The 13586-nt window shown below is 55.2% G+C and overlaps 1 protein-coding gene across 2 annotated transcripts; it reads left to right on the forward strand.

Moving 5' to 3' along the window:
* Positions 1–4799: 4799 nt before the first annotated feature.
* On the forward strand, positions 4800–10699 carry LOC122394078. 2 transcript variants are annotated; one of them, XM_043390662.1, is made up of 3 exons: positions 4800–7442; positions 7638–7806; positions 8182–10699. In XM_043390662.1, exons 1-3 carry the CDS (start codon positions 4800–4802, stop codon positions 9279–9281), a joined length of 3912 nt encoding a protein of 1303 aa, XP_043246597.1. In that variant the 3' UTR covers positions 9282–10699. The 2 variants fall into 2 exon arrangements, with proteins under 2 accessions (XP_043246597.1, XP_043246596.1); XM_043390661.1 differs by having other exon boundaries at positions 4800–7806.
* Positions 10700–13586: the final 2887 nt, after the last annotated feature.

Genomic DNA, 13586 nt, shown 5'->3' on the forward strand with positions numbered 1-13586 from the left:
ATAGATGTCCACATTTATTGCATTACCAAACAAGTGTTAAAAGAAACATATAATATAGGGATGATGAAACTTCTATGAAACACGTGATCAACAAAAGAACGAAATTCACATTCTGTTCGAAAGAACCGTACAAAATCCAATGCACTTTCGCCGTAAGGGATCGTTTTTTTCCAAAAAAAAAGTCAACCAACACGGATAGTATTGATGCTAACTAATGCTAAGTTTACTAATGAGAGTGCTTCTGTCATTTTTGTGATTAACTGAAACTCTCGGACATAAGCATTAGCGCTTCAAAGCAAAGCACCTTCGTGATTTATTGAAAAACGTCTTGCGTCACTTTATAACGGTCGAATGGTTAGAAGACCTATAAAGGTCTCTGGTACAAAGAAAAAGAAAGGATCAACCCCTGCTGTGACTGGTCTTGGTCAATCAGTGACCAACGATGCCCTACTACCTTGATCGTAGCACACCTAGTCTAGGAAAGGACAACCAAACGCAGACCCTCTTTTGTCCGGTTACACCCCAGCAATTTCGGAACAAGTCGACTTGTCGAGAAATGCGTTACGCCTGCTATATGGGCAATTAGGATTTCAATGATAATATGCTTGGTGACATTAATGTTGAATTGTAAAAACGTGCAGTTTTTGCTTTTGTTAAGTCTCGTTACTTAGGTATATGCACTAGTTTTTTTTTTAAATGATTTACAAGTTTCAGTTTTCCTCCTCACCCAGCACCCTGTCCTCTGGCTGAAATGCAGCAGGGTCTTTGGAAAATTTTAGTCTGAACATTTGTCGAGGTGCCCTTTTTACCGTTTAGTCCATTTACGACGATCAGCTCACCGGGGTCCCATGAAGGCGGTAGTATCGCACAAAAGCACGCCAGGCAAATTTTCACCATCACAAGTAGGCCTGTGAGCCTGGAGAAAAGCTCCGTTCGTATAGGCTCCTGTCCGCGTGGCTGACATCAGCGTGGCCTTGCGGAAGCTGCAATGTTGATAGGGTTGAACATAGGTTGCTCGTTGCTTGAGTCACATTGAAACTTTCCCGATCCTTCTAGTACATACATTTATGTGGTCGTTCTTTGATCTCTTCTTTCCTGTGTCATGCCTCCTTGATTTCATTTTCGCTGTGACCGTTTTCTTTGTTTACAATCCCAGCTTCATATTTTTTCATTTTCTGAGTGGTCTTTCTCCACTAAAAGTTGAGTTTGCAAACCATGTGAGCTTTGTCCGTGGCTTTCTTTGCTTTCCAGTCGTTATTAGAAGATCGTAGAATGTACAGCCTGTCTGCGTCGTTTTTGGGCTCGCCATCCGGAAAGTAGGAGACATTCAGGGGCGTTCCGTCACTCCAGGTCCAAGAGCTCGTGTCTCCATTAGCAGATATGTCGCCCGCCGGTCGAAAAAGCCCCAGAACGATGTTTTTGTTGTCCGACAAGTTGATAACGAAATCCATTTCCTCTGCGCTGGCAATGGATACCGGATGGGCGCTGGAGTGTAGGTCATCGCAAGCAGAGATAACGCTTTGCGGCTCTACGTTGTGGACGTGTGGTATTGGAATTTGCATCTCGCTTGTGTGCTCGGGTGGCCGGCCGCGAGCTGGCGGCGCCTCGGCTCGCCGGGCGGCCGGCCTGCCCTGGGGCGGTGCGGGCCGCTCGGCGGGTCGGGCGGCGGGCGGCGCGGGGAGTCGGTTGCGGGGCTCGGTGGAAGGTGGACGGTGAATACAGGCGTGGAACGGCTACATGTTTTGACGGTGAATGAAGACGGCGAACGGCTACATATTTTGGGGGCTCGTCTAAAAGCCTAGCAAGTTCACATGAAGTACGTGCCTGTGATTCCACCGCGCTGTGATTCCACGCTGTGATTCCAAGCTGTGATTCCACGCTGTGATTCGGTGTCGAGATTCAGCGTTGTGAGTCTGCGTTGCGAGTCTGGGCTGGAGTCGCTGCGTCGCGAGTCGAGAGTCGGTGTCCAGCAAGCCAGCAAGTTGACGCCTAGCAAGCCAGCAAGTCGGCGCCCAGCAAGTACTCGCGCTCACGTACTGAGCTCTACATTATCCGCGCCACGTTGGGTCTGCGCCGCGCCGCTCCACGTCGAGCCTGCTCCGCGCCGCGCCACGTTTGGCCGCGCCGCGCCACGTTTGGCCGCGCCGCGCCACGTTTGGCCGCGCCGCGCCGCGCCTCTCGTCGTCGAGCCTGCTCCGCGCCGCGCCACGTTTGGCCGCGCCGCGCCACGTTTGGCCGCGCCGCGCCACGTTTGGCCGCGCCGCGCCTCTCGTCGTCGAGGCTGAGCCTGCGCCGCGCCGCGCCACGTTTGGCCGCGCCGCGCCTCTCCACGTCGAGCCTGCGCCGCGCCGCGCCACGCCACATTTGGCCGCGCCGCGCCACTCCACGTCAAGCCTGCGCCGCGCCGCGCCACGTTGGCCGCGCCGCGCCTCTCCACGTCGAGGCTACACCGCTCCGCGCCACGTTTGGCCGCGCCGCGCCTCTCCACGTCGAGCTTGCGCCGCGCCGTGCCACGTTTGGCCGCGCCGCGCCTCTCCACGTCGAGCCTGCGCCGCGCCGCGCCACGTTAGGTCTGCGCCGCGCCACGCCACATTTGGCCGCGCCGCGCCTCTCCACGTCGAGCCTGCGCCGCGCCGCGCCACTCCACATCAAGCCTGCGCCGCACCGCGCCACGTTTGGCCGTGCCGTGCCGCTCCACGCTGAGCCTGCGCCGCGCCGCGTCCAGTCTGCACCAGAACGCGCCGCTTACGTCGGGCCTGTGCCGCGCTCTGCCGCTCCGCGGGCTCGCCAGTCGCCACCATGTCGGACGCCGAAAATGACAGCAATCGCGCGGAGGAACTTCATGAGCTGAGGGAACAGCTGGCGACTGCTCTTCAGCGCATCACTGAGCAACAGCAGTCCATACGTGACCTGAGCCGGCGCCTGGAGCTGTCGCTAACATCAGCGGCAGCGGCGCCCGGTACGGCCGGGGTGCCTGTTCCCGAGTCTGCGGACAACCGGGGAACCCCGGCTCCGGCTGCATCATCCGGTGCTGCAGCCGACGGACTAACAGGTCAGCCTCTAACACTGTGTATGCCCGTGTGTCCGGATGAGAATGTGCCTCAGTTCACGCCGAATCGCTCCCAGACTCGGTTCGTGCCGCCCAATACCGACTCTGTACCATCGACTCGCTTTGTTGTACAGCAGGTTCATGAGCTGGCCAGTTTTTCTTTGGGTGGCAGGCAGTCCCTCGCTCACTATCTCGATCGATTTGAAGAGCACTGTGAGAATGTGTACGCAGGAAGTCTTGACCAGGCTCTGCCGTTGCTGAAATCCAAGCTTTCAGGACAGATTCTTGATGTCTTTGTGGCCTGCGGGGACGTCTTCAACCCCTACCAGACGGTGAAACGTCGGATGCTCGACTGGATGAAGCGGCAGGAGCTCTCTGGTAACTGCTCGGCACGCGATCGTTTTCGGTCGTGTAGGAGGAACCAGGGTGAGTCACTGGCACTGTTCGCGCTCAGAGTGGCCTCTGTGTATAACGATGCGTATCCCGATCAGGACATACAAACGTCTCAGGAGTTGCGTCAGCACTTGCTTGACAACCTGCCGCATCGTGCTGCTGACTACCTACGCCGACAGATTCACTATACACGCGAGATTCATGGCATAACCCTGACGTGGCAAAACCTGCTGTCCCTGTTGGAGCGTGAGAGGCTGGATGAGGAAGTGGTGTCTAACGCCGATCCATCTCTCTTCTATACAGCCGAGCAAGCGAACAGGAGCCGTTCATCACGGTCACAGCAGAGGAGGATGGTGTCTCCAGCCGCAGCCGCCCGGCGCCGGAGACATACGACGAGCAGCGAGGAACAACAGCGCGTCCAACAACCTCATCAACGAGAGCATTCCTCGTCTAACTCTTCAGCGACTGGCGATCGACGCCCACTGCTTCGCTGCTTCTTCTGCGGCCGCTTTGGACATGTTGAGCGTGAGTGTCGTCGGAAACAGGATCTCTGTTTTTCTTGTGGCCGCCCTGGGCATTATATGCGCGATTGTAACGTGCCCCGTTCGCGTCAGAGATCGCAGAGTGCCCCTCGCTCCCGTCATAGTTCTCCAGTGGAGAATCAGAGAGCGAGTTCAGGCCCGAGTCAGCAAGTGCCATCTCCGGACCCCCCTGGGGGGAGAAGGTCAGGGTATGGTCGAGGGACCCGAAGACGGCGCAGAAATGGGTCAGAGAGACACAGGGATGGTTCCCGTTCAACTGGTTCACGTGTTCGTGATGATCGTTCGCCTTCTCCGGGAAACTAGCGGGTCCCACGTCTCCATCAGGGCAGGACGTGGTGACCGACTCGAGCCCTGTCTCCACCGAGTCTGTTGTGTCTGGCCGTTCATCAGGAGCACCTGTGTCGACCGGCTCAGAGCTGGATTCGGTGTTTGCGTCCGCTCTTGAGCCGGAGCACCTCCTTCGTTCCCGTGCCATAGTTTCAGGGCGATCAGCTGATGTCATCATTGACTCCGGCTCCTCACGGACTCTCGTCGCCAGTCATGTTGTATCTGATGGTGTCTTGCTTGCCAGAAGTGCTGCTCGGGTGCGTGCCATTGGGGGTTGTGTCGTTGAGCCACTGGGCATTGCGACAGTCGACCTGAATCTGCATGGAGTGCACCTGGAGCTGACCGACTGTCTGGTGTTGTCTGACGCGGAGTCGCCCACAGATGTCATTGTTGGCCGTGACACGCTGGAGCGGCTGGGCTTGTGTGTGGACGTCGCCCGAAGATCGGTTTCTGGACGCAATTCTGATGGTTCCCATTGGACGGTTTACATGCCATTGAACCTCCAGCAGCCTGAGTGTATGATTTTTGTTGCTGACATTCCTTGCCGAGCAGCAGAAGATGTTGATATCGCCCCAGGGTGCTCAGTTGCTGTGCCCTACACCGTTCCCGAGCAGCCGCGCTGTTCAGAGTGTACGATCAGCCAGCGTCATCTTCTGTTTGAAGCACAGCCTGGTCTTGATGTCAGTCTTGTTCCTGGACTGGCGTGTGACAGTCAGCCCCGAGTTCTCGCCTGCAACCGTGGTCGGATGGCTGTCCGTATTCGCCGTGGTGAGGTTGTGGGTTACCTTGCTACTGCTGCAGACGCCAGCAAGGACTTGGAGCAGCCATGTGACGTGTTCTCAGTGAGTGAAGAGGAGAGCTGTGACGTGACGCTGTCATCAACAGAGGTTCCGGGACTGACGGTGTCGCAGCGCGCTGCTGTAGACGATCTATTTCAGCGTCACGCAGCAGTATTCAGCAGTTCTGCTTCTGATCCACTGCGCACGTCCCTGACTGCACACAGGATCGTCTTGAAGGACGACACGCCGGTTTACGTACCGCCCAGGAGGATGTCGCCGCCAGCAGCAGAGGAAATCGAGCGCCAGTGCCTGGATCTGGAGCGTCTGGGCATCATAGAGAGATGCGACTCTGCGTGGTCGGCGCCCGTTGTGCCAGTACGAAAGAAGGACGGATCTCTACGGCTATGTATTGACTACCGTCGACTCAACAAGCAGACGGTGGCCACCCGCTTCCCGATGGCCGACGTCACGGACTCAGTGTACAGCGCCCACGGCATGAAGTTCTTCACCACGCTGGACCTGGCCAAGGGCTACTACCAAGTGCCCTTGGAGGAGTCATCAAAGGACTACACCGCCTTCTCGACAGCACGGCAGCACTGGAGGTTCCGCAGGTTACCGTTCGGCTTGAAGAATGCTCCAGCAGCATTCCAGCGAGAGATGCAGACGGTGCTGCAGGGGTTCTCCAGGCGAAACCTCGTCATCTACTTGGACGACCTGCTCCTGATGGAGAAGAACTTTGAGAAGCATCTTCAGCTCGTGGACGACGTGCTCCTGGCACTCGAGTCGCAGGGCATCAAGCTGAATGCCAAGAAGTGTGTCTGGTTCCAGCCAGAAGTACCCTTCCTCGGCCACGTCATCAGTGAGCGAGGTCTGCGTAGATCACCAGAATACATCAAGAAGGTGCGCAGTCTGCCACGCCCTCAGACCGTGAAGCAGCTCCGACAGTTCCTGGGGGTGATCAACTTCCAGAGGAAGTTCGTGCGCCACTGTTCCAGCATCAGCAAGCCCCTGACGGACCTGACAGGCCAGCCAGGCCCCACAGTCATTACGTGGACGGACCAGATGACTGACGCCTTCGAGAAACTGAAGCAGGTAATGGAGGAGGAAGTCACGCTGGCCTTCCCCGACTACACAGAGGACGCGCAGCCTCTCACTCTTTGGACAGACGCGTCTCAGGTTGGGGCGGGGGCCTGTCTGACTCAGGAACAAGACGGAGAAACTCGTCACATCGGGTTTGCCTCAATGACCTTCTCTCGCTCACAGCAGAATTACTCAGTCACCGAACTGGAACTCGCAGCTCTCCGTTGGGGTGTCGTCAAGGCCTTCAAGCCATTCCTCGGTGGCGTGTCATTTAGAGTCTGCACGGATCACCAGGCACTGGTGTACATGCACAGCATGCATCTTGTCAACAGTCGGATCGCCAGGACGATGGAGGAGCTCTCGGAGTTCGACTTCACGATCTGCTATGTGCCAGGGTCATCCAACATCGCCGCAGATATGTTCTCTCGTGCTCACCCACTGCCGACGGAGCTCCCGGCTGTCTGTCGCCAGTTGCCAGTTGGTCTGGATCTGTACTACAGAGCTGAGGGAGGAGGTGATGCACTGATCGACTGCCTGTGCCACTGGATGGAGGAGAATGACCGCCGGCCTGCACAGAACCACCTGCTCCGAGAACTGCTGGTGGGCGAAGTGATGAAAGCACCGGGCAGGTTCAAGATGAAGTTGGATCGACGCGCACGACAAACACTCAAAAGCATGAAGGTCCCAGGTCAGCCGTTGTCTGTTGAGATGGTGGCGGTGTTCGCTACTCTGATGAGGGTACGGGTCATCGTCCACTTCGGTGGCCATCATCCCATGATCTTCACCGGTCCAGACGGGGAGGAAGTGGCTGGTCAAGCTCTTCATCTCCAGTGTCTGGGAGGAGTCCACTTCAACTTGCTGAAGGAGAACAAGAACTTCCAGACACAGAACACCGTCCTCGTGGCTCACATCCAAGAACAGGTGAGATCACAAATGATGTGTAGAGTCAAACTGCCAGAACGTGTCACAATGTGTGCGACTGAAGAGGGTGGTTCGCCTGAGGACGGTCTGCTTGTACACCCTCTCTGTGATCATCAGTCCAGCGCTTCATGCGCTGCGACCGTATACGTGAATGACAGACCAGTCTGTGCCCTTCTCGACAGCGGAGCAGCTGTGTCCATGGTCAGCCGCGCAGCGTTGGAGCTGATCGGCACCAGGGAGGCGGATGTGATTCCCAGCGCTGTATCAGTTCGAGGCATCGGAGGACTCACCAACTGCACCGGCTATCTCGAAGCAGACGTGGCCTTACCTGGGGACGGGGACCCACAAACGGTACGTCTGCTGATTGATTCAGATAACTCGTTCGGCCACTGTGTGTTGCTGGGTGCAAACTTCCTTACGTCTGCTTGTGTCGAGTTGGATTTTGGAAGGCGGCTGATAAGCAGTGTTTATGGGGAGCACGCCATGAGCGGTCACTGTGCTTTCAAGAACACTGCAACCGGTCTGACTCTGGTGACGTCCTCGCAGGAATGCAGTGACGCTGAAGACGTTCTTCTGCCTGACAGCCGAGAGCGAATCCCAGACATCGCCTCTGTCCGAGAACACCAACACCAGGATCGTCTTCTTCATGAGCTCACTAGCCATGTTCGGCAGAAGCTGACAGAACAAGAATTGCCCAGAGAACTGGAACATTTCGGTAAGCATCTCAATGATCTGTTTGTCAGCAATGACTTGTTGATGTACCGTCACAGCAAGTATGGGGACCTACCTGTCATTTCCAAGCTCTGGCTGGCGGAACTTGTAACCGCAGCTCACCAGGGGATGGCTCACATTGGCAGGGACAAGTTGTTCGATCTGATCGCCAGCCAGGTGTTCTGTCCAGGATTGAACAAGGTTGTAGCCGATGTTGCCCGAAGTTGCCGTCAATGTCAGCTGTATAAATCGTCCCCTCAGAGGATCGCTGCACCTGTTCAGCGCCTTCAGAGTCGAGCACCTTTTGAGCTGGCTGCTGCTGATCTTGTGATGTTCCCTCGCACCCCACGTGGCTTCATTGGATGTCTTGTGGTTGTAGATCACTTCTCCAAGTGGGCGGTGGCGGTACCAGTAAGGAGGAAGACGTCTGCTGCGGTTGCAGTCGCCCTGGAACAGCGAGTCCTGCCAGTTCTTCTGCGCAGGCCTGCGCGACTTCTGACGGACAATGGTGGCGAGTTCGTGGGTCCGGAGCTTCAAGAGGTGCTGAGGAGGTGGGGGATCCAGCAGACATTCTCTACACCCTACAGACCGCAGGGCAACGGAGCTGTCGAGCGGCTGAACCGCACCCTGAGTCAGGAGCTTCGCATGTTGTCTGCCGACAAGCCTGGAGACTGGGACCTACATCTTCCGAAGGCCATGGCGACCTACAACGGGACCAGCCACTCTCAGCTTGGTGACTCTCCAGCAGATTTTCTGCTGAAGCAGAAGCACGGTGGCGTCAGCGTTCCGCTGGTATCGGTGGAGCGACAGAGCTGCTGGCGGCCTGGAAACCCGAGCTTCGCGCCATTCGAAGTGGGCCAGCTGGTTAAGCGGGAAACGCAGCGACCTGGTAACCTGCTGACTGGCAAGTTCGAGCAGCGATTCGACGGTCCCTTCAAGGTGAAGTCTCGGAACAGCAATGACGTCACCTACACTCTGGAGAGGGACACCGGAGCCGAGCTGAGGGCGCATCACACGCAGCTTCGCCCGTGGATAACTGCACCGTCCTACCTGCGCCGGCTCGAGGAGGTGCGAGAAGATGGAGAGGGCAGAGGCTGCAGCATGCACCCTCCTCTACCGGCCGGTGGGGTGCTGACTTCTGTTGGCTCAGCGGGCGAGCGGCGTCTTCCAGGCATCTTGAAGAACACTCGTCGGGCCCAGGATCGGTCCCAGCAAACGACGCCTCCTCGTGTGAGCAGCAGTGCCCAACAGACGACGCCTCCTCCTCGTGTGAGCAGCAGTGCCCAACAGACGACGCCTCCTCCCAAGAACGACGGCGCTCAGCTGGCTGTCTCCCGCCCACCGGCTAGCGCTCCTCAACAGAGGACTCGCGCGACCTCAGCGGCTAAGCGGACTGTGAGGTTTGATGACGTGGGCCGGGAGATACCCAGGCGGTCGGGCCGTGTCAGAGAAGCGCCAGATAGGTGGGGCTATAGTTAGAATGTCGTGTGTGATTCTTCTTGTTTTTGTTTTGTTGTTTTCCTTGTGCTGCCGGCAGTAGCCGACCCAGCTGATCCAGCTGCTGCTGCCTCCCTCTGACGTGCTCTTCGACTGGTTGTCGAGCACGCGCCTGTTGGTTTCTCCGCGTGCGCGGTGGACGTGACGCGTCACCCCACCGTATAATCGATGAAGCAGACGACCGCCTTCATCGTCACGGTGGCCGAGCTCGTCCTCAAGTTGTGTTGTGTTTTGGTATATGGCATAGGCGTTTTGTATCAGCGTGAGCGTAATGACGTGTTGGAAGAGGTTATGTGAATTGGCGCTGTTATGCTGTTATAACGGTGATTCTTGTGTTTTGGTCATAGCGGTGATCCTTGTGTTTTGATGTGGGCGAGATGCTAAAGGGGGGAGATGTGGACGTGTGGTATTGGAATTTGCATCTCGCTTGTGTGCTCGGGTGGCCGGCCGCGAGCTGGCGGCGCCTCGGCTCGCCGGGCGGCCGGCCTGCCCTGGGGCGGTGCGGGCCGCTCGGCGGGTCGGGCGGCGGGCGGCGCGGGGAGTCGGTTGCGGGGCTCGGTGGAAGGTGGACGGTGAATACAGGCGTGGAACGGCTACATGTTTTGACGGTGAATGAAGACGGCGAACGGCTACAACGTCTTCAGCATCGTAGATGTAGCAGGCCTCTCGCCACGGTGTCCAGTTGGACGGACATTCTGGTCTCTTAATCAGGTCGGCCACGGCGGTCTGCTGCGCTGCAGTGCTTCCCGGACTGACCCTGCCTCCCAGCAGAAGGCACGGCTGGCTCTGAGACTGCGAGGCGACACAGCTGGACATACGGAGGCAGGCCGCGGCACAACGCAGCCGGTCGAGCTGCGGCCGCTCGGCCAGCACCAGCCGCTCGTGAGTGCGAGCCGTCCAGAAGAGCTGCGTGGTGATGTCGGCACCGCAGTGCTGCCAGAGCGGCACCGACAGCAGAGCCAGAAGGGCGGCCAGCGGCGCGGACCGGCGCGGCGCCATCTCCTCTGTCAGACAGGCAGACGGACAGACGGATAGACGGCGGGCAGGTCCGCAGACGGACAGACGGGCAGGTCCTGCCGGGACCTCGCACCGCGGCGCAGTGGCCACGCCGCCGCCGCCACCGGGCCAACCGGTCGACTATGGCGTCATTGGACACGTCTAAAACGCTCCTCCTGGCATTTATCGGGAATGATTTATCAGGAATAATTGGACGGACGGAGCATTGCAAGCTGCATCGTGCGGTTTTTATCACCAGAGTTGCTATTACCTAATGAGCCTTGCAATCTAACTGGCGGTGCCGTGGTTGCTGCCAATGATTGATATACCGTCGGTGACAAATGTTCATGACGTCTTTTTTTCCCCTATATTAATGGGCATCACCAATATACATCGGGTTCTCATTATGCGCATTTGGAACAGTCTCCAAACCTCTGTTTGTGTGTAATTGTTTCAGCATGCATTCTGCTTTAAGCATATATTAACGGTCATTAAACGTGCATACACGTCGTCTTAAAACAAGCATATTACGTAGTGCGCCTTCGAACGCGGTACCGAGTCAGTAGATTGCCCAGCACAAGCCCTACCCACATATCGCCGTCATACGTTACACTCTATGTATTGATGCATTTGTTGTCGGGGCCGGCAGGCTTTTAATTTCATAAGGTCAGACTTCAGAGAAGGTCGGAATGGAAGACTTTCAAAGAAATAAAAGATTAAAGCAAAATAGAAAAGTGAATTGCTGTAAACAAATGTATAGAAACAGTGATGATTTATCTTATCGAGCTTATGTACTTTTGGGCTTACTCTTCCTCCTCGTTGAAATCTTGCGGCCATTCTCGTATTTTATTGCTGTGCAACCACCGTTAGCTGATTATGCCTCCACCAGGGTCAGGTCTTATGACTCCCCGCGAAGTAGGTACCTTTATTGTGGTAAGTAGCAAGCGGTTTGGTTTATTTGAAAGCTGTTTTCTTCTTTTGGAGTACGGCAGTTGCTTGAAAGGTCAAGTGTGCTAATTGCTCATGAGGTGTCGATCAGGCTACCAGATATCATATTTTTACATATAGCTCACACAACGCATAAATACCTGACGTCATGGACTTTTCGCTGGCCAGAGGACACTGGGTGGCGCACATGAAGCGTTCTCAGCAGCCGGTGTTCTGCCACGATCTGACTGAGCGGCTGAGACCCAGCATTGATCAGGACTTCCCGATCGCTGCTGCTGCTGTCAGCTCGGTCTGTCACGGTGGGCGAGTCAGGCTGACACCGAGCTGCCTCTCGCCCTCCTTTCACAACAGTAAGATGAGCACTGCGGCACAGCATGCTTCAGGCGCCGTTCAGGCTGACATCTAGCGAGAAAATTAGGAACTACGGAGCACTGCGGCACAGCATGCTTCAGGCGCCCACTTAGGCTGACATCTAACGAGAAAATTAGGAACTACGGAGCACTGCGGCACAGCATGCTTCAGGCGCCGTTTAGGCTGACATCTAGCGAGGAAATTAGGAACTATGGAAAACTGCGGCACAGCATGCTTCCGGCGCCGTTTAGGCTGACATCTAGCGAGCAAATTAGGAGCTATGGAACACTGCGGCACAGCATGCTTCAGGCGCCCACTTGGGCTGACATCTAGCGTAAAAATAGGCAACTACAGAGAACTGCGGCACAGCATCCCTCAGGCGCCGCTCAGCCTGAAATGCGAGAAAACTAAGAATTACAGATCGTTGCGGGCGCGGCACAGCATGGTTCAGGCGTGTGCGTGCGTCATCAACATCTTTTCAGAAAACAAGTAACTATGAAGAACTGCACTGAACAGTTCATGTTTCGAAGTTCAAACCTCTTCGAATAAGTAGGCAAGATACTTAAAAAGCTCAGAATTAGTAAGATGGAAAACGTCATGAGCGATAGGACTACGCATGCAATAGGTACGTACGTGCAGTAGGTAGGTCTACAAAATAAGTCCCCGCCGTATGCGGGTCACCAGTGGGCAGTTAGCGCCTGAGCGCTACTCGGGCGCCACCTGCCCGCATACGGAGAGGACTTATTTTGTAGACCTACTGTATCTACTGGTAAACTGATGCCTGATGCAGAGAATTGCGATGGTGTGAACACATTCCATCCATCCAACGCTCACCATGGTGAACCCAAAGTCCAACCGTGATGACTGCCGTCGGCGGTTGTCACCGCGGGCGACGGAACGACGCGGGGAGCCGCCGCACGAGGAGAGCAGCACGGCTCCGGTCGTGTGTCGGCTTTATTCGTGCACTTCACCGGTAGTGACTGCATCCCGGGGCGGGGGTACCGGGAGACCATCGGTGAATTAGATGGATACGGTGGCATCTTGTGATTATAGTATAGGTGCTGGCTGGTATTGGGATGCATATGTGCAGGGCTACTAAACACAAGCCTTCTTAAAAGCACATAAGTGATTTGTGTTTCACGAGAGTTGTCAACGATGAAATCGAAAAGGTCTCCAGAGCAAGCGAATAAGCTAAAAGTCACAATGTACACTCATATTTTATATTCATGGAGAATAAATATTTCCGTTAACCGTTTTGCTCTACATTTTATAGCTAAGTCCTCCCGTCTCCCGAAATTGTGCGATCGGAAGGTAGGGTCGGGGCTTACGCTACAAACTCGTCTTGGCGTGGGCTCCGGCTCTGTCAATGTGCTGCTGGGACTGTCAATGTTACTCCTTGAGTGCTCTTTTTATCCGCTTAAAATTGTCATAGGTCTAATTTTGTCCAGTCCAATTCCTATATCATCAATTATGTATATCATGAGCATTGAGCATAAGGTCACTTTTCAACACAATAATGAGTCTAAATAATATGCTATCACATGATGATATCGAAAACCACTTAAATGTGATACACTGGTTGATAATGGTAGCATTGAACTAACATTTTTGATGGAAATAAAGCTCTGATATTCAATAATAAGCAGCTTTTAAGTAATTACTAGAGGTACAGGTTTACGCGATAACTGTATGTTTTGGTATGTATGATTAACGGGTGCATTAGTTTGGGTGTAGAAGCTTGCATTTTTATTGGTATTATTTGTGAAGAACTGGGTAACTGCTTTTAATTGAACTGTAAAGTATGATGGTGATGCATGCGAGTTGTTCGAGTCCTTTGTAAGTTAGGATTTTACTCAATTTAACCCTACCCTACCCTACCCCTACCCTACCCTACCCTACCCTACCATACCCTACCCTACCCTACCCTTACACTACCCTACCCTACCCTTACCCTACCCTACCCTACCCTAACCCTACCCCTAGATTACCCTT

This window comes from Amphibalanus amphitrite, unplaced genomic scaffold (assembly GCF_019059575.1).
Source record: "Amphibalanus amphitrite isolate SeventyFive unplaced genomic scaffold, NRLGWU_Aamphi_draft 000571F_arrow, whole genome shotgun sequence".
Taxonomy (NCBI): Eukaryota; Metazoa; Arthropoda; class Thecostraca; order Balanomorpha; family Balanidae; genus Amphibalanus; species Amphibalanus amphitrite.